Source organism: Cucurbita pepo, chromosome LG06 (assembly GCF_002806865.2).
Source record: "Cucurbita pepo subsp. pepo cultivar mu-cu-16 chromosome LG06, ASM280686v2, whole genome shotgun sequence".
Lineage (NCBI taxonomy): Eukaryota > Viridiplantae > Streptophyta > Magnoliopsida > Cucurbitales > Cucurbitaceae > Cucurbita > Cucurbita pepo.
The window spans coordinates 5,953,974-5,975,555 of NC_036643.1; the positions used below are offsets into that span (position 1 = coordinate 5,953,974).

The 21,582-nt window shown below is 39.2% G+C and overlaps 3 protein-coding genes and 3 non-coding genes across 6 annotated transcripts; 2 read left to right on the forward strand and 4 right to left on the reverse strand.

The window, feature by feature from the left end:
* Nucleotides 1–1,408: 1,408 nt before the first annotated feature.
* Nucleotides 1,409–1,482, reverse strand: TRNAV-AAC. The gene has a single exon. It is a non-coding gene; the product is annotated as a tRNA-Val (tRNA).
* A 372-nt stretch (nucleotides 1,483–1,854) lies between these two features.
* Nucleotides 1,855–1,928, forward strand: TRNAV-AAC. The gene has a single exon. It is a non-coding gene; the product is annotated as a tRNA-Val (tRNA).
* Nucleotides 1,929–3,152: 1,224 nt separating this feature from the next.
* On the reverse strand, nucleotides 3,153–3,226 carry TRNAV-AAC. Its single transcript has one exon. It is a non-coding gene; the product is annotated as a tRNA-Val (tRNA).
* A 4,887-nt stretch (nucleotides 3,227–8,113) lies between these two features.
* On the forward strand, nucleotides 8,114–9,208 carry LOC111797452 (pathogen-related protein-like). The gene is made up of 3 exons (XM_023680446.1): nucleotides 8,114–8,323; nucleotides 8,405–8,839; nucleotides 8,918–9,208. The coding sequence occupies exons 1-3, from the start codon at nucleotides 8,186–8,188 to the stop codon at nucleotides 9,065–9,067; spliced, it is 723 nt and encodes a 240-aa protein (XP_023536214.1). The 5' UTR covers nucleotides 8,114–8,185; the 3' UTR covers nucleotides 9,068–9,208.
* A 1,028-nt stretch (nucleotides 9,209–10,236) lies between these two features.
* Nucleotides 10,237–13,154, reverse strand: LOC111796550 (uncharacterized protein C57A10.07-like). The gene is made up of 3 exons (XM_023679222.1): nucleotides 12,228–13,154; nucleotides 12,023–12,147; nucleotides 10,237–10,738 (listed from the first exon to the last, which is right to left on the reverse strand). Exons 1-3 carry the CDS (start codon nucleotides 12,823–12,825, stop codon nucleotides 10,418–10,420), a joined length of 1,044 nt encoding a protein of 347 aa, XP_023534990.1. The 5' UTR covers nucleotides 12,826–13,154; the 3' UTR covers nucleotides 10,237–10,417.
* Nucleotides 13,155–19,135: 5,981 nt separating this feature from the next.
* Nucleotides 19,136–21,205, reverse strand: LOC111797694 (glycolipid transfer protein 3-like). The gene is made up of 5 exons (XM_023680791.1): nucleotides 20,914–21,205; nucleotides 20,670–20,841; nucleotides 19,635–19,773; nucleotides 19,251–19,394; nucleotides 19,136–19,171 (listed from the first exon to the last, which is right to left on the reverse strand). The coding sequence occupies exons 1-5, from the start codon at nucleotides 21,110–21,112 to the stop codon at nucleotides 19,136–19,138; spliced, it is 690 nt and encodes a 229-aa protein (XP_023536559.1). The 5' UTR covers nucleotides 21,113–21,205.
* Nucleotides 21,206–21,582: the final 377 nt, after the last annotated feature.

Below are 21,582 nucleotides of genomic sequence, written 5' to 3' on the forward strand. Positions count from 1 at the left end.
ATTGAGACTTCCTCCTTGGTCCGGTCCTGGAGCCAGAGAAAAGATCGATTGAGACTTCCTCCTTGGTCCGGTCCTGGAGCCAGAGAAAAGATCGATTGAGACTTCCTCCTTGGTCCGGTCCTGGAGTCAGAGAAAAGATTGATTGAGACTTCCTCCTTGGTCCGGTCCTGGAGTCTAAAAGATCGATTGAGACTTCCTCCTTGGTCTGGTCCTGGAGTCTAAAAGATCGATTGAGACTTCCTCCTTGGTCCGGTCCTGGAGTCAGAAAAGATCGATTGAGACTTCCTCCTTGGTCAGGTCTTGGAGTCAGAGAAAAGATCGATTGAGACTTCCTCCTTGGTCAGGTCTTGGAGTCAGAGAAAAGATCGATTGAGACTTCCTCCTTGGTCCGATCCTGGAGTCAGAGAAAAGATCGATTGAGACTTCCTCCTTGGTCCCACGAGGATCTCTATGTACTTGTTTAGTGCGGACAAAATCTTCAGGTCTGTGTACATGGGAGATTGGAGACAAGTTGTTTGAAAATGGGAGAGAATGTTACAATCATACTATGAATAAATTGAGTTATGATCCTCACATAGAGAAGGTTGAGTTATGATCCTCACATAGAGAAGGTTGAGTTATGATCCTCACATAGAGAAAAGTGTTGTTTAATTAGTCAGACAAGTGCCATGATGCTATTGAGGATAATGTATTATCTAACACATCAAATAGAGTGCATTCAAACCAAGCTGAGGCATAAGTAAGATAGAGGCAACGATATCAAACAAACTTGATAAGGGTCGGATATGGCCCTAAGCCTTAACCTCAATAGTTGGAGTTTCAGTATGGGTTTGAGCATATAGCTTTGTAGTTAAGTCTATGTATATAAAATATGAATATTCTCTAAATTTGGTGTTGATTGGACACCCGAGAAACGCTCCATGAGATTGTATGATCCAAAATCATATCTAATACCAAACCAAATATGAATCCTACCACCTCTAGGTCCTGTGGCCTAAGTGAAGTACTCTTTGGCACATACTTGTATCACAATGTGGACAAGTATTGCGAGATGAGCATATTAGACCATCATGGGTTTGTTGACATTGTGCTCTGCCCATGTGTTGGAGGTTGATATATGTCAGTACGGAAACTATAAATGACTTTAGAAGGAACAAGAGGGTTCATGTCTTGATAGAGCTTGGATGGATGTATGTTTGGGATGTCCCAACGATATGATGACACATGGAGTGATTCTCGATAAATATGTTCGAGTTAGCTATGATGACTGATGACATCCTAAAACTTAAGATTATATCACGATATGATCATGGATATCACAAGGAGAATCTGAGACACAATTGACTAATTAGATATGATATTTTGCATAAAAATTAGAATAATGTAATAGAAACCAAATTGAAAATATTGGCGTCGCCCAAACTCGAACTGGAGATCTTTAATGTGTTAGACTAACATGATAACCTACTACACCACGACACCATTGTTAGGACTAATTAGAGTTTATTTTTATGATTACGACTAATTAGATATGATATTTGCCCAAACTCGAACGGGAGATCTTTAATGTGTTAGACTGACGTGATAACCTACTACACCACGGCACCATTGTTTATTAAAAGAAAAAGATTAAAAAATTTGTCATAGAAACATTCGGGAAAGGTTTAATTTTCCTTAAAAAGAAAGATCATCTATTAATTAATAATAAATAAATAAACTTTGAATAGAATTCGACATAAATAAAACTAAGCTTATTATTTGAGATTATTTATTCCATTATTGAGTTATAAGTTAATAGGGTTTTTCTTAAGAAAAAAGATAAATATTGTTTATATTTGCTTTCTGTTCAATAATGGTGTCGTGGTGTAGTTGGTTATCACGTCAGTCTAACACACTGAAGGTCTCCGGTTCGAGTCCGGGCGACGCCATGTTTTACGATTTCTTTTGTTTATTTTTATTTTTCTCATTTGTTTAATCTAACGATCCTATTTTTCTAGTAACATAAAAGGTTGCAACTACATGCATGACATGTTATGTATACATGGAAATGTTCGGTTCTATGGCCTCCTCAGCATTGTCGTCATCTGTAGGGGGATATCTTACATTCACCTTAAAATAAGAGTGACACCCGACTTGAGTACTTTAATAAATACTAGTAAGTAATCCTACTGTTGGGGTTGAAAAATGCATACACAAGAAATCATGGTGGTAAGTAACCTTACGGTCGGGGTTAGAAAATGCATAACCAATCATGATGGAACCTATTTTTTCATAAAAATATTTCATGAGTTTGAACTCTACTTTCTAATCGGGCGAATATTGGATATGTAGTACTTCTCTGCACACGGCCTATGAACACACATGGACCCACCAGGCAGGCGTATACGTAACCCCTGAGCCTACTCTTTAGCTAGCACACATTTATACTGTCAAAAGTCACGGAGGAAAAGAAGTACGCATAGTATCATGGTGTGCATGATATTGTAATATGACATTATAATGTATGCATTCGTACTAATCATAATGGAGAAGTATCCCGATGCACGTGATATACAGAAATACATGAGATCCTAGCTTTAAATCATGTCATAAGATTATGTTTCAAGGCATAACTTCATTCTTTTTATGTCATAGCATTTCTATAAAACCTATATGCATATTACTTCCCATATTTTTCATGATTACATACCTAGCTTTCTAATGTCTTATAACCATAGATCAGTCATATTAACATAGTTTACATGTCCTGATACATAGAGCAGATAACATAGCATAATATATATATATATAAACATAAACATAATATAACATAGTACACGTCATACAATCATAAAACACGATATATGCAGGGGCCATAGGGCACATGTCGTTCGTACATCAATCAAGTCATCCAACCAAGCCAACAGGTCAATTACTTGGTTGAGCTAAGCCAAAGTCAGTACGCTCCCTTGATGTTAGAATTCTACTATAGGAATTGAGCTCTATTAACCTTAAACGTGTAATAAAAAAAGTCTATGAAAGGTTTAAATGAATTTTTTTACGTATAGAAAACATGTCATGCATGTAGTTTCAACCTTTTATGTTAATAGAAAAATAGGATCGTTAGATTAAACAAATGAGAAATAAAAATAAACAAAAGAAATCGTAAAACATGGCGTCGCCCGGACTCGAACCGGAGACCTTCAGTGTGTTAGACTGACGTGATAACCAACTACACCACGACACCATTTGTTAGGCACAGAGCAAATATAAATATTATTTATCTTTAATCTTAAGAAAAATCCTATAACTTATAACTCAATAATGGAGTAAATAATCTCAAATAATAAGCTTAGTTTTATTTATGTCGAATTCCATTGAAAGTTTATTTATTTATTTATTATTAATTAATAGGATGATCTCCTTTTTTAAGTCCCAAGCTACAATTTAAATAAATTTATTTTAAAGAAAGTCGTCTAATATGCTCGTCTCGTAATACTCGTCCACAATGTGATACAGGTATGTGCTAAAGAGTGAGGAACTTATAAAAGTGCGAAGAAAATAGAATGAAGATGAAAAATTTATCCGCTTTTGGAACGGTGAACTCGCAGGGAAGAGAGAGGTAGGAAACTCGTCACACAACTAGGACGTGGGTGTGTCAGGTTGAACGGTGCCACGTGTCACAAAAGGAGTGGGACCGAGCGTCTTTCGTTCTGTGATAATATGTGTCTCGGAGGTTTGACCTATTTAATCCGTTTGATTTAAAATTTGTGCCCACGTCCGACAACTCGAACTGACTCGGTGTGCACGAAAATCCAAGAAATGTTTTGCACACCTCCAAATTTGAACTCTCTCTCTCTCTCGACCTCGAAACAAAGAGCAAGTTTGTACGCGTCCATATTCACGCGTGTGAGTCCTTCTAGCGAGCATGATGGTGAGTTTTTGACCCATTTGACCTCCCGTTTGACTATTTTTTGTCTTGGTTTCCATACTAACTCTAATTCTACTTGAATTAGGACCTATTAGTGATTTTTTACGAAACTTGAAGCTTCCAACTAGCATAAAAGCAAGCTTGGGAGGGCGTACTTCATCTGATAAGTAACCAGACAGATTTTAGGCAAGCAATACTCGTAGGAATCGCTAGGTTTACTAGAGATCTAGAGTGCACCCCGAGGAGCTAGCTCTAAACTTTCTAGAAACGTTAAATGAGATTTGACAAGGTATGCTCGCATGCAAGCTCGTCCTAGCAATCTCTACAAGTATTGCTTGCCTAAAGTCCATGTGGTGCAGGGCGTGAGTTCAAATTTGGAGGTGTGCGAGAATTTTCTTGGTTTTTCCTATGCTGACACACTTCCGCCATAAGCGCAGGGCCCTCTGTCCCACACATCTATCCAGAAGCAAGTGTAGTTTACCGGTTCCACCGAATGCTCCTATCTCTCATCAAAGATCGGGTGAGTGTGCAGTTATGCTTCGGATGCTTCGCATGGCCTATGCAGATTCGGTTCAGGTCGATGGACATGGGCATAGATTTTGGATCAAACAGGTCGGACCTTCCAGGCGCGTATTATAACTAGACGACACACGCGATCCCCCTCTCTTTATAGTCCTTCATCCCCTCCTATCTCCTCTAGTATGTCCTTAACACTAGCAACACCTACCAAACAATAGTAGTACAATTGTCAAGTCAAGCCTATGTCTGATAGCGTAGTGCATCCAGGTGACCCGATACTTTACCCAATGCAGTAATAGCTATCTTGAGAGGGGGCGTGGAACCACGCAAGTAGGCGTAATAGTTGGAAAGCACTCAAGGGTCGCTCCCCTCAAACTAGGGTGACTATATGGTCTTGTGGGAGAGTTTGCTAGCTAACCCCATGAATAATTATACTATCCCGCTAGATGATTATGAGGTAGCACCTCAACCTAGGAGGTCAGCCAATCAAAGCAAACTACAGTCAAAGAACAAAAATGTTGGAAAACTTGTACAGACCCCTAAGGATAAGATTCATACTAGAGATATGATCGAATATTTGAGGCCTCCCCAGATAGCTATAGAGACTAGGCTAAAACTTCATAGAACCTAAAGTAAAGTCCATGGGTACCTACTAGACTAAGCATTATTTTATACTAAGGTTACTTTTGGAGTATTTTTATACTCACCCATTTGCTCTTTCTTTTCCCGATGTTGTTTGCAGGTTGCAGGTGGAGGTGGAGTGTTTGAAAGCTATGTAATCACAGGGGGAGTCGCGTTTTGAACCATTAGTTCATTTTTTTATATTTATTTTGGGTCTTTGTATTCGTTTTGTAACTGTATCCTATGCTCGTTTCTCCATTCGTTTTGTTTGTGGTGTTGTTTGCTTAATTATTTGACTGTGTTTTTATATTTTAGGATCACGACAGTTTTAATCTTCAAAATGTTCGTGCTAAAACAACAAACATAGACGACTATTTATAGCATTGAATATAAACTTTACCGTCACCTATGATTAATTGAAAGATGTAAATTTGGGTGTTTTTGGAAGACCCAAACCCAGGCAAAAAGTTTCATGCATTCCAAGTAGTACCTTGAAACCTTAGATTTAATTATGCTCGTAATATGCATGAAATTATGATATAAGAAGCATATCATAGAAATTTGAGCATGGAATAAGTTGATTTGATGTATATAAGAGCACGTTAAATGCTATAATTCATATTTATCGAGGAATGAACTGTTGAGTTATGATTTGATCGAAATTGAGACCATGCCTTTAGTACGATAAGAAACATATTATAAATGTTTAGACATAAAAAGAGCTGAGATGATACATGTAGAATGCAATTATGCATGTTTACTAAACGCATACCCAGTATCTTCTGAACTGAAATTTAGGACTAGGTAACCATGTTTAGATCACTATGTTATGTCTTTCTTCCATAGATTTATGATGTATGCAGTTATATGGGGACGATTAGAGGTTTGCCAACTAACCTCTTGCCATGAACCTGACTCGATTGTCAATGGTCTGGATAACCATAGAACTGGCTTATGATATTTTATGACTTATGACTATACTCGGTGGGGAATATTGTGAAGTTTGCCAGTTAACTTCCTGTAGTGAGCCTGTCACGAGCGATAGGGGTCCACAGCTGTACCTTACGAGTTGGTTATGATTATTGTTCATGCATGTGAGTTATGCGGTTGAGACAGTAGGGGTTTGCCAATACTAGCTCCTCATCGTAAACTTGACTCAATTGTCAAGGGTCCGGATAACTATAGAACTGACCTATAATGCTTTATGATGTATAATTTGTGCCATGTGGAGACTATTAGGAAGTTGTAAGTTAGCTTTCTTTTGGTGAACCTGCTACAAGCAAAAGGGGTCCACAATTACACCTTAGTGTTGATCAAGTTTTAGCATGCATGAACCCTATGGATTAATATCGAAGTCGCGCCTCAAGAACTTAGAGATATGATTATGATGACAAGAGACTAGCACTAAGAGAACTAGAGAACTTAAGAATATTTTGAGGACTGGATGTCCAGATAGGACCAAGAATCAAGAGAAAATAGAACCTATGAAGAGCCTATACGGAGAACGAATCTCCAAAAGAGAATAAAATACTGAACGTATGAATAAGATCAACACAACTTAATATCGAACTATGGACTACCAACAAGCTGCTTATTGAGTAAATTTTATATACTCAACCCTAATACTTCAATTTTTTTTTCAAGGACAGCTTGAAGTAGCGATCGAAATGGAGGCACACGTGGGCTATTGGATATAGAGAATCATCACACTTGAATCCGTAGTTCCTTCGTACTTACCTAAATTGACATTTGCTATGATTACTTTAAAACGTTAGTTTCGTAAAATTGAATTTTGTATTTGTTAGATTATTAAAGTTTAATTTTATATAAAAAATTGTATTTCGTACGTCAATAACTTGTTAGATACAAAATTAAAAGTTTAAATATTAAGATATTTATTAAATACTAGGTAAGGTACAAAATTTTGAAATTTCAAAAATATATTAAAATTAATGATACAAATTTAAAAATTTAAAGATACGATGGAATTAAACGGTATATAATTTGGAAGCTAAATTTAAAAAAAAAACTGTAAATATACATTTACGAATCACTTTTTAGAGAACCAACGTTCAAAAATTAATAAATAAGTGTTTTCAGATCAATTTTTATGGCATTTGAGTAAAAGAGGGTATGCGCATGAATCGAGACAACATTCGAATACGAGCTATCTTGAAGATAGAATGACTAAGAAAGGTTTAAACAACTTCTAGGCATGGGTCGTTACAAATGTGTGATGTCCCACATTGGTCGGGGAGGAGAACAAACCACCATTTATAAGGGTGTGGAAACCTTCCCCTAGTAGACGCGTTTTAAAACTTTGAGGGGAAGCCTAAAGAGGACAATATCTACTAGCGGTGGGCCTGGGTCGTTACAAAATGGTATCACAGCGATACCTCTCCTACTAACATGACCATGTAGTAGAGGATGCATAGAAATGTCGAGGCCATCAGGGATCAAATTTAAATTCCAAATCCTGAGCACGGGCCATCAGGGATTGAATCCAAATTCAAATCTCTAATCTCTTAGTTGAAATAGTTCGACCCCACTTTGAAAAGTAATTATCCTATGAGACTTTTCAACAAATATTTTGTCGATTCCCTCACATGGGCTGCCAAAATTCTTCGAAAAATAGTTCGACTCCACTTTGAAATGTAATTATCATATGAGACTTTTCAACAAATCAATATGACGTTGTCAATGACATCAAAACTTATCAACTAAGAGATGATGCATAGAAATGTTCGACCCTACCTCTCCTAGTAACGTGACCATGTAGTAGAGGATGCATAGAAATGTCAAGGCCATCAGGGATCAAATCCAAATTCCGAATCCTAAGCATGGGCCATCAGTGATCGAATCCAAATTCAAATCTCTAATCTCTTAGTTGAAAATATTTTCTCGATTTCCTCACATGGGCTGCTAAAATCCTACGAAATATAGTTCGACCCCACATCGAAAAGTAAGGAAACTTTTCAACAAATCAATATGACGTTGTCAATGAGATCGAAACTTATTGGCCATATCAACTTTTCTTCATCGACTCATTTATCACACAAACAAACCAAAACACAAACACCTCTCATTTCCACTACATAATATGCTTCTTCACCAATTGGGTCTACCACCAAACCAATGGCTTCCCCTGCAACTAAACAAGATCCTTATCGATGGCTATTGAACGGGGACGTAGAGAAGAACACCACATGGAGATTTGGAGCTCCTCCGAACTACGAAGGCGTTAACAAGCTCTTCGAGGAAGGACGAACTAAGGTAATCCCTCGCTTATACCTTTCGATATCGAGCGGTTTTCTATTGATATCTATTTTAGTTTTGACACTCTAAATTATCAAGATTTGGCCTCCTGGATCACTGGAGGAAGAGGTCCAAAACTTGGTCAAGAATTGGGAAGTGGAGAATATCAACAAAGTAAAGCAAGAGGACTACAAAATAATGGATCCCAACAAAGTAACTTTCAGTCTAAATGGAAGGAAGCCCATCACTCTGGAGGACAAAAGAAAGCTAGGGGGAGGGTACAATGCTGCACTTCAAACCTCTCTTCCTGCAGAGTACAGATTATACGACCCGAAACACGAAACAGCAGAGACATCTAATAAGCTTTTCACGACAACTTTTCCACGTGGGTTTGCTCTCGAGATCGTCCAGGTTTACTCGGGGCCACCGTTGATTGTGTATAAGTTTAGGCATTGGGCTTACATGGAGGGTCCTTATAAAGGATATGCTCCTACAGGTGAATTGGTTGAGTTGTATGGCATTGGGATCTTTGAGGTAAAAATCAAACAATGATTCATGTTTCATCATAATACTAAACAGTCAAGTGTTCATATTCAATTCTGATTTTTACAGTTGGATGAGAATAAGAAGATAGTGAAGGTGGAGCAGTTTTATGATCCTACTCAGTTGCTTGGACCTCTTGTGAAGGGTCCTAAGATGGATGATTCTGCAGAGAAGGGGAAGGAACTCTCGAGTTGCCCGATGCTCGAGAACTTGGAATGATATGGGAAACCCAATGCTTTGTTTTATGGTTTAAACTAAAATAAACCGACGCGTTTCAAATCTCTGTCACTGGTTGTATCACCTATTATGTCAAATCAATTGACTTTTGTCTAATAAACACGATATGGAGCTTGTTGCCTATTTATGTCTTATTCAATTGTTATAGTGTGAGATCCAACATCGGTTTGGGGAAGAATGAAACACCTTTTATAAAGATGTGGAAACCTCACTAGCAGACGCGTTTTAGAAATCTTGAGGGAAAACCCGAAAAGGAAAGTCTAAAGAGGACAATATCTGCTAGTGGTGGGCCTAGGCGATTACAAATGGTATTAGAGCCAGACACCGGCCGATATACCAGCAAGGAGGCTGAGCCCCGAAGGGGGGTGGACATGAGGTGATGTGCCAGTAAGGACGCTATGCCCCGAAGGGAGGTGGATTTGGTGAGGCTCCCACATCGATTGGAGAAAGGAACGAGTGTCAGCGAGGACGCTAGGCCTTGAAGGGGGTGAATTGTGAGATCCCATGGGGGAGACTGAAACACCCTTTATATATAAGTGTGTGGAAACCTCTCCCTAGCAGACGCGCTTTAAACCTTGAGGGAAAGCTTGAAAGGGAAAGCTCAAAGAGGACAATATCTACTAGCGGTGGGCTTAGGCTGTTACAAATGATATTAGAGCCAGACACCGGCCGATGTGCCAGCAAAGAGGCTGAGCCCCGAAGGTGGGTGAACATGAGGTGATGTGCCAGTAAGGACGCTATGCCCCGAAGGGGGGTGGATTTGGTGAGGGTCCCAAATCGATGGGAGAAAGGAACGAGTGCAAACGAGGACGCTGGGCCCTGAAGGAGGTGGGTTATGAGATCCCACATTGGTTTGGGAAAAGAACGAAACACCCTTTGTAAGAGTGTGGAAACCTCACCCTAGCAGACACGTTTTAAAAACTTTAAGGGGGAAGTCCAAAAGGAAAAGCCCAAAGAGGACAATATCTGCTAGCGGTGCTTTGAAGATCTACCTTTCTCATTCTTTGTATTCTCTCTGTGCATACCTAAAGTCATCCATACAAGACCTTTAGTCAATGTTCATCTGGATTGAGTGTGTGCGTTATTGTGCGATCCTAACAATAATGACGTTAATTACTTAGACTACATAAAGCTATAAATAGAAAATGATATAATACCAAATAAGAACGCATAGCAATAGGGAAGATGTGGAAGGTTCTTACAATGATAGCAGTATATGTAAACACTATATGCTACAAAATGTTGTGTGTGAAGACATCCATTAGAATAGAATGCTGTGTGTATTGCCATTAAGAATGTTAGATCTAACCTCATGAGTCCGCAGTACAAGACTCACTTAGTCCACGGCAGGGATCCAGGATAAGGACCTGGTCTGCAATATCTGAAAAGGCCAGCAATCTCAGGGCACCCGTTCGGATAAGGTATCGACCGATGAAAAGGGTCTCTTCCGAGCTTTTTGCGGTAGAGGGAACCTTGACATCCGAAGGGGTCGTCTTGGAACTGAGCTCGTACCAATGCTTCGCCCTTTAGAGCAGCGTCTTTCGATGTCATTGAAGCTGGTGTGCCAGCATAGAAGAACCTTGATTTTGGAAAGTTAATGGCAGATCTATGGAGATTTGCAAATCTCTTCTCTTTAAAATCGTAGCTTACCACCTGAAAACGAAGCTACTGAACGATTATCGTAACAAATTAACATCGAAAACGAGCTAAACAAAAAGCTGATGTAATTATCATTGTTCTTCATTTAGGAAGATCTTGATCATACTGATATAACCCATATATCCCTTACTGGTACTCTCAGAGTACCCAAACCAAACCCCGTAACAACACTGTAACAGTCCAAGCCCACCACTAGCCGATATTGTCCTCTTTGGGTTTTCCCTCAAGGTTTTTAAAACGAGTCTTTTAGAGTTACGCAGAGAAATTGGTACTCATCCATGGTCTAAGGCGCCAGACTCAAGTTCTAGTCTTCTTTGGGCTTTCCCCTTCGGGTTTCCTCTCAAGGTTTTATTAAAATGCGTTTGCTAGGGAGAGATTTCCACACCCTTATAAACAATACTTCGATCTCCTCCCCAACCGATGTGGGGTCTCACAATCCACCCCTCCTTCTAGGCTCAGTGTCCTCGCTGGCACTCGTTTCCTTTTCTAATCGATGTGAGACCCCCAATCCACACTCCTTTTGAGGCCTAGTGTCCATGCTGGCACACCACCTTGTGTCCACCCCCTTTCGGGGCTCAGCCTCCTTGCTGACACATTGCCCGGTGTCTAACTCTCATACCATTTGTAACAACCCAAGTTCACCTCTAGCAAATGTTGTCCTCTTTGGGCTTTTCCCTCAAGATTTTTAAAACACATATGCTAGAAAGAGGTTTCCACACCCTTATAAAGAATACTTCGTTCTCCTCCCCACTGATGTGAGATCTCAAAATCCACCCCTTTTTGGGCCCAGCATCCTCGCTGGCACACGTTCCCTTCTCCAATCAATGTGGGACCCCCAATCCACACCCCTTCGAGGCCCAGCATCCTTGCTGACCCACCGCCTCATGTCCACCCCCTTCGGGGCTTAGCCTCCTCGCTGACACATCGCCCAGTGTCTGGCTCTGATACCATTTGCAACATCCCAAGTCCACCGCTAGCAGATATTTAAAACACGTATGCTAAGGAGAGGTTTCCATACCCTTATAAAGAATGATTCGTTCTCCTCCCCAACTAATACGAGATCTCACGTTATTACTTCAAGCAATAACACTAATACTTAATCCATCAATTATTCATAATCATGTAGCATTTTCATGAACTATATGTAATCACACAAACAAGTGTCACAACAAGATGAATAATCCTCTCCTCTCTACCTAGATCAACTGCTAGCAACTTCTCCTCATGTCTCAAAGCCTTGTGTATACATCTCTACATTCTTCAAGTAAAACGACTTACAGTAATGTTTCGAGGATACTCTCCGGTTAGCTCCCGAAACCGACAAATGCTGAACAAAAGATTCTCAAAGCTATCCCTGGCATGCTCCTCTGTGAGTGCTCTTGATCTCACATTCTCTTTATTACCTAAACATTACAACAATTTATAAGATAATCATGTATCACAATCATATTACAATCCATTCTAGATTTAAGAAACGCATTACCAAACCATGATTTTGATTCAGCAACAGCCCAATAACTCTGTGCTTCACTTCGAGGGCCAGCATTTTTTCTAGTCTCTCCACCACTAAACAGCAACAAAGCCGCATCATCCATCGCTGCTATCTCAATCCCTTCTTTAATATGAGAAACAAACGTAGCAGCTTGGCCTGGATGCTTCTGATACGATTCCAAAACCCATGAATCTTCCTTCTCAACTTTCTCACAGCTACTACTTGCATAAACAGAGTGACCAGCAACCATTACAAGATTTCGAAGCTTTGGAAATGGGAATCTCTCAGAATTTAAATTCAATTTCCCGTAATAATTCGTCATCCGATAATGATTTTCATACATAGACAAGATCATGAGAAGTGTTACCCCAATTGATAAACAGATGAACAAAACTATAACAGGATGCAGCTTGTAATAGTAATGGATACGATTTCCAATAGATTTGAACATTCTCACAAGATAGATTGGGGGATTTTTGGGCTTTCGAATTCTTTTTAGGGTTCCTCCTGATTCTAAATCGAAGTCGCCTCCTCTTGGATATGCATTGAAGGACTTGGGATTTGAAGACCCATATGAAATTTTGCGCATGATATGAACAATCCAGGAGATGGGTATCGATTTGGGATTGAATTAAACATACCCAAATGGCAAAAACTGAAGGTTGATTCAATCAAGGAGGGATCCCTTCAGTAATCATTAAAATGAATGGATTTTGAGACGAACGGATGAAGAAATTACGAGATCTACGTATAAGAATGTCCAGAAATCCATATAGAACAAATAAATATAGAGTTTGAAGGTAAGAACAGGGGAGTCAAACAAAACAGAAGATCAAATTTCGCACCTGCTCCTCGGCGTGGGAAAGAAATGACAAGTTTGAAAATCTCAGCAAAATTTTAAGATGAGTGACGACTCACACCACGGCACCTCACGGTATAGAAATTTCTACAGCCATCGGCCCGTTGGTATTTATATTATCTTTCATTTAATTCCCACCTTCTTTTAGCCCGGACCAACCCAACCCAAACTATAAAGGTTGGGTCTGGTTGGATTAACATATTTCGTACCCTAAACGAAATATGACTGAGTTAAAAACCTCATTTCGAGCATCTAAGAGTTTTTGGTTGTACAACACATGTCAAGACTATAAGGCCACATGTCAAAAAAACTTGACGATAGAAACCAAAAGATAGTGTATTTTGACATAAGACGAACCTCGAGAATATTTGCTAAAACCACCCGGCTAATTTAAATAGTTTGGAATTTTTTTCTATTTATAATCATTTAGAGAATCGAATAAATTATAAAGAATATGGAAATACGTGAGATGAAGGAGTGGAAACAAGATATTTATCTATAATAATAAGGCAAATATGATACCTATGTTAAGCTAGGCAAATATCAAGATATTTGCCTATAATAAAAGAATAAATATATATATATATGTGGTAAACTATAATTCAGTATTAAATATCTTTAATATTCGGGCAAGTTGAGCATTGGATTTTAACGAACATGAAGCTTGAATCGGAAAAATTCAAAAAGAGGTTGAGAAACACTTTTCGGGAAGATGTCAACAACTTGGTTCGGAGATGTCTGGTTGGGCGACATAGTGTTTTCTTGGCCATGAAAATTGCAGCGGCAATGCTACCTTGGCTCTGACGAGAATATGTCTACTCCACAAAGTAGGAGGAAAAACCGAGAGGAAGAAGGAGAAGAGAGAGAGAGGGTCATTGGAAGGGCCTTTGTCAAGTCCCGAACAGAACAAAAAAGCAGAGAGAGAATGAATAATCCCCCTGCGAATTACTGCAAATCGAACCTTGGAAGATATAGAAATTGTAGTTTAAAATAGAATAGGAATGAAACTAGAGAAAGAGAGTAGAGAGTACGGAAATGGAGAAATAATCGGGAAGAAATGACGGATAAAAGAGAAAGTCATAAAGAAGACGCCAACGGGAGATTGATAGAGTAAGATTAGAGAAAAGAGAACCATCAGCAGAGAAATAACCATGAGTTGTGAGCTATAGAGATGCAAGTTAGAGACTTCAAAATTAGGACGATGACTCTATTATGATAAAAGGGCAAGAGAAAGGTAGAAGAGGGTAGAAACTGAGAAGGCGAACTCTATGGTGTATTATAGACGAAGAAAGAAAGAGAGGGGCGAAGATGGAGTGTGGTCTGCGCCTTGTGAACTCGTTTGCTATCAAACAAATTGTTAAGGATATTTAGTAATAAATTATTGTTTACCATGTATATCATATTTGACATTTTATTATAAGGCAAATATCTATATTTGCCTTATTACCACATGTATCTTTCCCTTTATTGTTATTTCTATTTATTACTATTTCCATATACTTGTAATTTATTTGATTATAAATAAGATAACTTTCACACCATTTAGGTGGGGTGAATTAATCAAACATTTTCACAAATGAGCATGAGTAAGAATATGTCAAGCATATTTTAACTCACTAATAAACAGACTATCAAGAGTGGGTAAAGAGCTACAATGATAGATCCAGAGACAACAATTCTGTTCATAGCACCACCATTACTAGGAGTGGAGGGCCGATGACGGAATAGTAAGTGAAGTTGGTGGAGAAGTAGCCGACGCCATATCAGGTGGTGAAGTTCTAATGGACAGAGAAGGTGTTGAAGCCGGAAGGATCGCTACAGTGGGCGAAGGAGCCGATTTTGGCGAGGAGGCCGACGACGACTTGGTTGACGAAGAGGCCAGTGCGGTGCCTGGATTCTGAAGGTAAATCTCTGCAGAAGATTGATGGGCTTATCGAGATTTTGTATATTTTCGATGAGAATCCTGAGGTTAGGGTTTTTGTGAATGAAGGGTGGAACCGAAGAGTAATCAATCGGCTCCACCTGTGGCAGTCATGGAGACTTTCCCTGCGGCGTCAAAGTCAATAGTGGTGGTGGAGAAGATGATGAGTAAAGGATTCATAAGCCATTGAAAAGAAAGAATCGGGGTTAAACCAAAAGAGCTCTGATACCATGAGAATATTTGCTAAAACCACCCCATCTAAATGGTGTGAAAATTCTCTATTTATAATCCTGTACAGAATCAAATAAATTACAAAGAAGACAAATATGATACCTATGTAAGTCATAATAGAAGACAAATATCTAGATATTTGTCCATAATAAAATATAAAATATAATAGATATAGTAAACTATAATTCAATACTAGATATCCTTAACAAGACCAAAGAGCACCGAATGTGTGATCCTAGACGCAAAGTTCATGTTAGCAAAGATGTCATGTTTAAAGAAGTGGGATTAGTGCAATGTCGACAACAATAAACATACTATTACAGAGTTCATAGCTCTAGAAGACAAGGGAGACGCCATAGACCTAGAAATTGCAACGACATCGACACCAACAAATCCACACATGCCATCACTAATGACACCGAAAATGCGTGACGAGTTCTCCAAAACAAGGGAGCTCAAGTGAGAGTAGAGGATCCACAACGGATAGTAAACCAAAGAAATTTCGTTCTCTCACTAAAATTTATGTAAATACTCTTGAAGAAGAGTTGGATCCCGACGAAGTAGTGTTGCTCGCTGCCGAAAAGCCGACAACTTATCATGAGGTACCATTTGAGATGGTGAGGCAGGAGGTCATGCAAAACAAGCTTGAAGTCATCCAGAAGAACAAGACATGGGCACTCACCGACTTACCATTCGATCACAAGTCCATCTATTTGAAGTGGGTAGTTAAGCTACAGAAGGATAGCGAAGGGGACATCATCAAGCACAAAGTAAAGGTTAAATTTGTATAGATGCAGGAGTTGCTCAGAGTGAAGAATCTCGAGCAAGGTCAAGCTTACGGGGGATGTAACGAATCAGATAAAAAAAAAAAACAGAAGTCGTCGGCAGGACCGAAAACTCCAGCGAACGCTGGAGTTTTCGTTCGCACAAGACCCACAAAGGCGCCCGACGTCTGGGTCACCACGGAAACCCGATCCCGACCTTTAGCCACCCCAAGACACCTGTAGAGAAGAAAAAAAAAGTGAAAACGAGAAAGATAGAGAAAATCCGACGAAGCTCCGGCAAGGCCAAACCCTACGAAATCGACGTCAAAACCTCCATTTTACGTGACAAAAGTAATCCTAGAGCCTTTTACACACATCAGGGGTAGATTTAGACGAGTTCTACATGTTGTACACCGTCGGGCAAGGGAGACAAAACGTCGAATTTCCGAACCCTCTCAGATCTGGGAGTGTGAGGCCTTTACGAACCAAACAAACACAAAAAACGGAATTAGGGGGGAGAAGGAGACTCGGAAACGGAGAAAAAAGAGGGAAAATGGACGTTGAAACGACGTTATCGAGGAGAGAGAGAGGTCGCCGGAAAAACGTGTGCAACCAGGCGAAGAAGACAAAGTCCGACCCGAGGGTCGGACTCCCGCGACCCGAACCGAGTCCAACCACCACAAGCCTAGTCTAACACCCGACGACTCCCGCGGTCCAGTCGCCTCAGCCCAAACTAGAAAGCCAGTTACGGCCTAACCCATCATCCACGACCCGAGAGCAAAAACCCAACTGACTCGAGACCCACAAGCCCAGTCCAACACCCAACGCTCACAGCCCAGCCCACCTACACGTTTTTTCTCTTCAGTCCGGGCCGGCCAATCACCAGCGGTCAACCCAGGCCCGTGATCACAACCGAAAACCCGCGTGTAACCCGACAACCCGCGCCTCGACTCGGGACTGTTGTTCATGCGTCGACCTTTGGTTGTGCCACGTGGCACGTCTGTAGCCCGACACCCCTCGGCTTCGGCGGCTTAATCGGCTCGAAAAACCTGTTTCTGACCCGTTTGTCACAGTTCCAACCCTCCCGGACTTAGTTTTGACCCTGTTTAAGGTAAAATAGATCATTCTAAAGTCGTATTTCACAAATTTAAGTTGGAAATTAATTATGTTTGTGAAATACTAACAAAGGTGTCGATTGATCCAATAGGAACCAACCACCAACGGAAGCGTAGGATGTTTACAAGGAGCTAGGAGCTTACTTTTATATTTTAGGGAGTACTTCAGCTAAGGCCTACCAAGTAAGTGGCTCACCCGTCTTAGGTTACGCGTTATTTGTTGTATGTTGGCACGTGCCCATGGATTCGCACGTGTCATTAAATTGTATGCTAGACTGTTATGCTTAAATACGTAATCATGTGAATGTGAATGTATGCTGTTTAGTCTGATGTGATATGTAGTGCTCATGACGTTTATGATGTTCTTGAATGATTATGGCATGATTGTGTGAAATATTTGAATGTAAACAGCATGAAATGTATGATATGAAATACGGTAAACTGCCTGGAAATATAACCCTGATAGAAATATGTATGATACGTAAACTGAAAATGAGAAATGACATGTAAGCATGAAACATGACAGTGGGGTTATATTCATTAATGACTAATGTAGAAGTAATGGGGACCTCATGCATTATGTGTGCTCATGCATTTGGGGGGATACCCCTATCCCATCACGAGGGTACGGACGTGTACATCCAATGGCATGACAACGATCGTTATGCTTTGCATAGTGCTACCGTGACGGTTACTAGTTCTAGCGGGTGTCCGGCCTAAGGGGCTCTCAGAGTATGCCCACCAGACAAGGAAAGTGGCCCAGCGGTGTGCGAACTAGCTGGTGAGCCCATACTCGCATGTATGGGCTGTGTGTAGTGTATATGGTACACGTCCAAAATTACTCGTTAGGACAGCACCGTAGGGAAAACGGAATGAAAGATAGATCCCATCATCTCATTGCATGTGACTGTTGCATAACCCCGATAGGGGGTCACTTACTGAGTATTCTAGAAATACTCAAGCCTCGTGCTACTTTACTTTTTCAGATAAGGGCAAGGCACCCATGTGAGATCGACGGCAGCATCGTATACCCCGGGACCGTGACACATACATAGGGTAGTTGTTTTCCATTTCGTAGTATAAGCTAGTATAGGTTGAATTTGGTTTGCATCATTAGTATAGGTTAGTATAGGTTGAATTTTAATCGCATAATAAACCATAGGGTAGTATAAGACAATTATTTCCGTATGGTTCTTTTTCCTTTCTTTCCCTTGTTTTTTTTTTTTTTTTTTCACGAGGTAATAAAAGGCTTGCATTTATTATAAGAGCCAACTTAATGTAAATTTCGCATTTCAAGGTATACTAATGACCTTAGATTAAATAGATAAAATTTAGGGTCGTTACAGGTGAGGTTGTTAGTCAATAAACTTGACTTAACTTTTTGTATGAATTAGTAACTTGTGAAGCAAGTTCCCGGAAGTTGTTCAGTGTTTTCTCCCAATAAACAGTCATCAGATGTACACTTTACATTTCACAACAAAAATTGAAAAGCATAGTACTCAAAGTACATTAGAACAAAGAATTTCTCCCCACAAGTTAATGTGTTTCTTTCTGCTTCAGTTATTCGTTTTGGTGTTCTTCGATCGAGGATCAAAACCTACAAAGGAGAGGAAAGGGAAGGGAGGTGCGATAGCGTACAATAATGTGTGTGTGAGAACTATGTAAGACGATGTTGGGACGAACACAAAGGGAGGAAACGTTGAAGGTCGACGATCGGTAGAAAGAGAACGGGGAGGAGGAGAGGCTACATTGCAACGGTGTGACAAACAACAAAAATGGACTAAATCTACTTTAAATGGTCGGCTAGTCCATCAGCAATGATTGCCATGAACACAAGACGACATTCAACAAGATCATTAAAGCATGGAAAATAACGAATGCAAGAACACAATGAACCGTTCTGATATGGGTTCTCCACAGATGGAACAAGTAAAAGATAGGAATACAAATAAATGAAATATAATTTACAAAGGCAACACTCGACTTTGATCTCCTCTTGTCTTCAGTGGCTATTTCGACTTAATCCGATTCAAGTTATACAATCTCTGCATACATTTAACATATTAAACACTTTTAAAAGTCGAAGATTTAAAAAAATCAAAAGTTGTAAGATCGTTATCGTACCAGAATGGAGTGAGCTTGTTCGAGAAAAGCCGAGAGCAAAGGCATCAAAATGTGGATGTCATGGAGGAGGGTGTGGTAGTTATGGTGATCTTCCATGATTATGTTGATGAAGGTTGGTGTATCAGGCACTAGTTTTAGAGCTATCTGCATCGACCGAACCCGTTTAGATCTTTGTTTAAGTAATTTTGTATACACAAGGTTAAGAGTGTGAGATTCCACATCAGTTGGGGAGGAGAACGAAACACATTATAAAGGTATTGAAACCGCATACACATTTTAAAAACTTTGAGGGGAAGCTCGAAAGGAAAAGCCCAAAGAGGACAATATCGGCTAACGGTCAGCTTGGACTATTACAAAGAGAATGGTATAAAAGTGACTGGTTACCTTGTAAGCAGCGGACGAAATCCAACCATGCCATGGCTTCAAAGTTTGGTTGTAGGATTCCTCAACTGCTCGTTCCATGTTCATCCCTACTTCGTTACTTGCTACCTTCTCCAATAGGGCCAATGTGAAATCTAGAGATCTGTACACCATTATCATTTTGGTTTATGCGTATGAGACTCGTTTATTTTTGTTCATATACTTTCAACGTCCAAATTTAATATTATCGTTTTCGATAAATCTTATTACAATTTTACTAAATTTGATAAAAAAAAATATTATTTTAAACAAATGAGAAATTTAAAACTATTTAAATAGAATAGACGAAATTAAAAAAAAAAAATTCATTAATATTTCTTTACGGTTTAAAAATACATTTATCATCAGTACCATGGTTAAAAAAATTTCATAAAACTTTTAAAAGGAGCGTTAATATCTTTTATAATATAATTTTTTTTTTATTACCGTCAATATATGAATAGAAACTGTCTATTTACACTCTATAAATATTCTCCCTACTCATTTTTTTTAAAAATATTTAACAGTATTAATTAAGTATTTTCTTCGTGCTAATAACAGTTCAATCTATATACTGACAGTAAAGGTGCATATAATTTGAAACGTAGTACTAATAGTTACATCCATATCCTAACAACTCTAAAAAAAAAATGTTAAAAGGTAATTTTTATTTTTTTAGATTAAAAATAATATTGAAAATTTTTAATTCTACGAGAGTTTAAAAGTATTTTTGAAACAAAGTATTAACAATTCAATAAGTGTTTTTTTTTTTTTTTAAATTAAAAGTATTATTAAAAATTTTAAAAGTATACTTTTAGTTCGAGGTATTTTTATTAATGTAGCAAAAAGTTAAATAATATATATATATGGTTTTTATGAAGAAATATAAATAATTTAAAAAATAGAGAAACCTATGGCTATGGCTATGGCTATGAACAGTATAGCTTATTTAATTATTACGCGTAACTAACCAATGGATGTCGAATTGCATGCGAAAACAGTGAAATGATTCAAACTGACCTAATCAGCCAAACAAACGCTCTGCTACAACTGCTTTCCGTTCTCGCCCTCCCTTCCCTTCCCTCTTTCTTCAGAATCTCAACCAAATCCCCCCATTCTTCCGCCATTTCAAGCCGCTCAATGTTCTGACGAATTTCCTGCCTCAGAACCGCCATTGTCGGTCCGATTTTATCTGCAATCGTGAACGGTAACATCACAGAGAGAAACAGAGAGAGATCGACAGAGACAGAGGCGAAAAGCAAACCGAGGACGTGAATGAGCGAATTGCAGAGCGAAATGAAAGGTTGGACAGGGATGACGATGTTAATGGCGGCTGTTGCAGCATCCTCGCCGTCGTGGTTGATTCGCTGATCTTCTGGTTCTGGTTTGATGAGGAGGAGTTGCGAGAGTTGCGAGAGTTGCGAGAGTTGCTCTGTTGCCGACCTGATCGCGGATTTCTCCATTTTCGGACCTTCCTCTATCGGATTCAATGGCGGTCTGTTTTCTTCCTTTGCCTTGCCTTTTATTCTCGGTTTTTTGGAATAGAAAATTAGGGAGTTCGGATTTATTAATATTTTATTTTGTATCATCTGCAGTTTTTCCCTCCCTTGACCTGCAAATAATTTTATATTCGACCCAGTTTTCATCATAAATTTTGTCGATCCGAACATAACTAGTGATTAATCTACGAACATTGATGATTCGATCACCACTAGTGCATTTCAAATTAATTTATGCATTTGTTGCATTCGAAGTTCGATAGGTAAGCATAGATTCTTTAGTCCTTGTAATCTTTTTCATCGCCTTTTTGAAGAACAAGACTAGATCTGGAAAGTTTGGGAATGGAAATTTTTTTCTGAGCTCAATTCGAATCACTCCACAAGCTAACTTATCAAGACTACTTGAATTACTCTAGCATGCAAATCTTCGACCA

Bases quoted from the DNA above. Each gene is read 5' to 3' on its own strand.
- LOC111796550 (XM_023679222.1), bottom strand. From the start codon at position 12,825: ATGCGCAAAATTTCATATGGGTCTTCAAATCCCAAGTCCTTCAATGCA. The intron at 12,148-12,227 runs GTAATGCGTTTC...TGTAATGTTTAG, and splicing joins TGAATCAAAATCATGGTTTG to GTAATAAAGAGAATGTGAGA. The intron at 10,739-12,022 runs GTAAGTCGTTTT...CTTCGTTTTCAG, and splicing joins AGTATCCTCGAAACATTACT to GTGGTAAGCTACGATTTTAA.
- LOC111797452 (XM_023680446.1), top strand. From the start codon at position 8,186: ATGGCTTCCCCTGCAACTAAACAAGATCCTTATCGATGGCTATTGAAC. The intron at 8,324-8,404 runs GTAATCCCTCGC...TAAATTATCAAG, and splicing joins TCGAGGAAGGACGAACTAAG to ATTTGGCCTCCTGGATCACT. The intron at 8,840-8,917 runs GTAAAAATCAAA...TGATTTTTACAG, and splicing joins ATGGCATTGGGATCTTTGAG to TTGGATGAGAATAAGAAGAT.
- LOC111797694 (XM_023680791.1), bottom strand. From the start codon at position 21,112: ATGGAGAAATCCGCGATCAGGTCGGCAACAGAGCAACTCTCGCAACTC. The intron at 19,774-20,669 runs GTCAGTTTGAAT...AATGGTGTACAG, and splicing joins GCGTTTGTTTGGCTGATTAG to ATCTCTAGATTTCACATTGG. The intron at 19,395-19,634 runs GTAACCAGTCAC...CGGTCGATGCAG, and splicing joins TTTCGTCCGCTGCTTACAAG to ATAGCTCTAAAACTAGTGCC.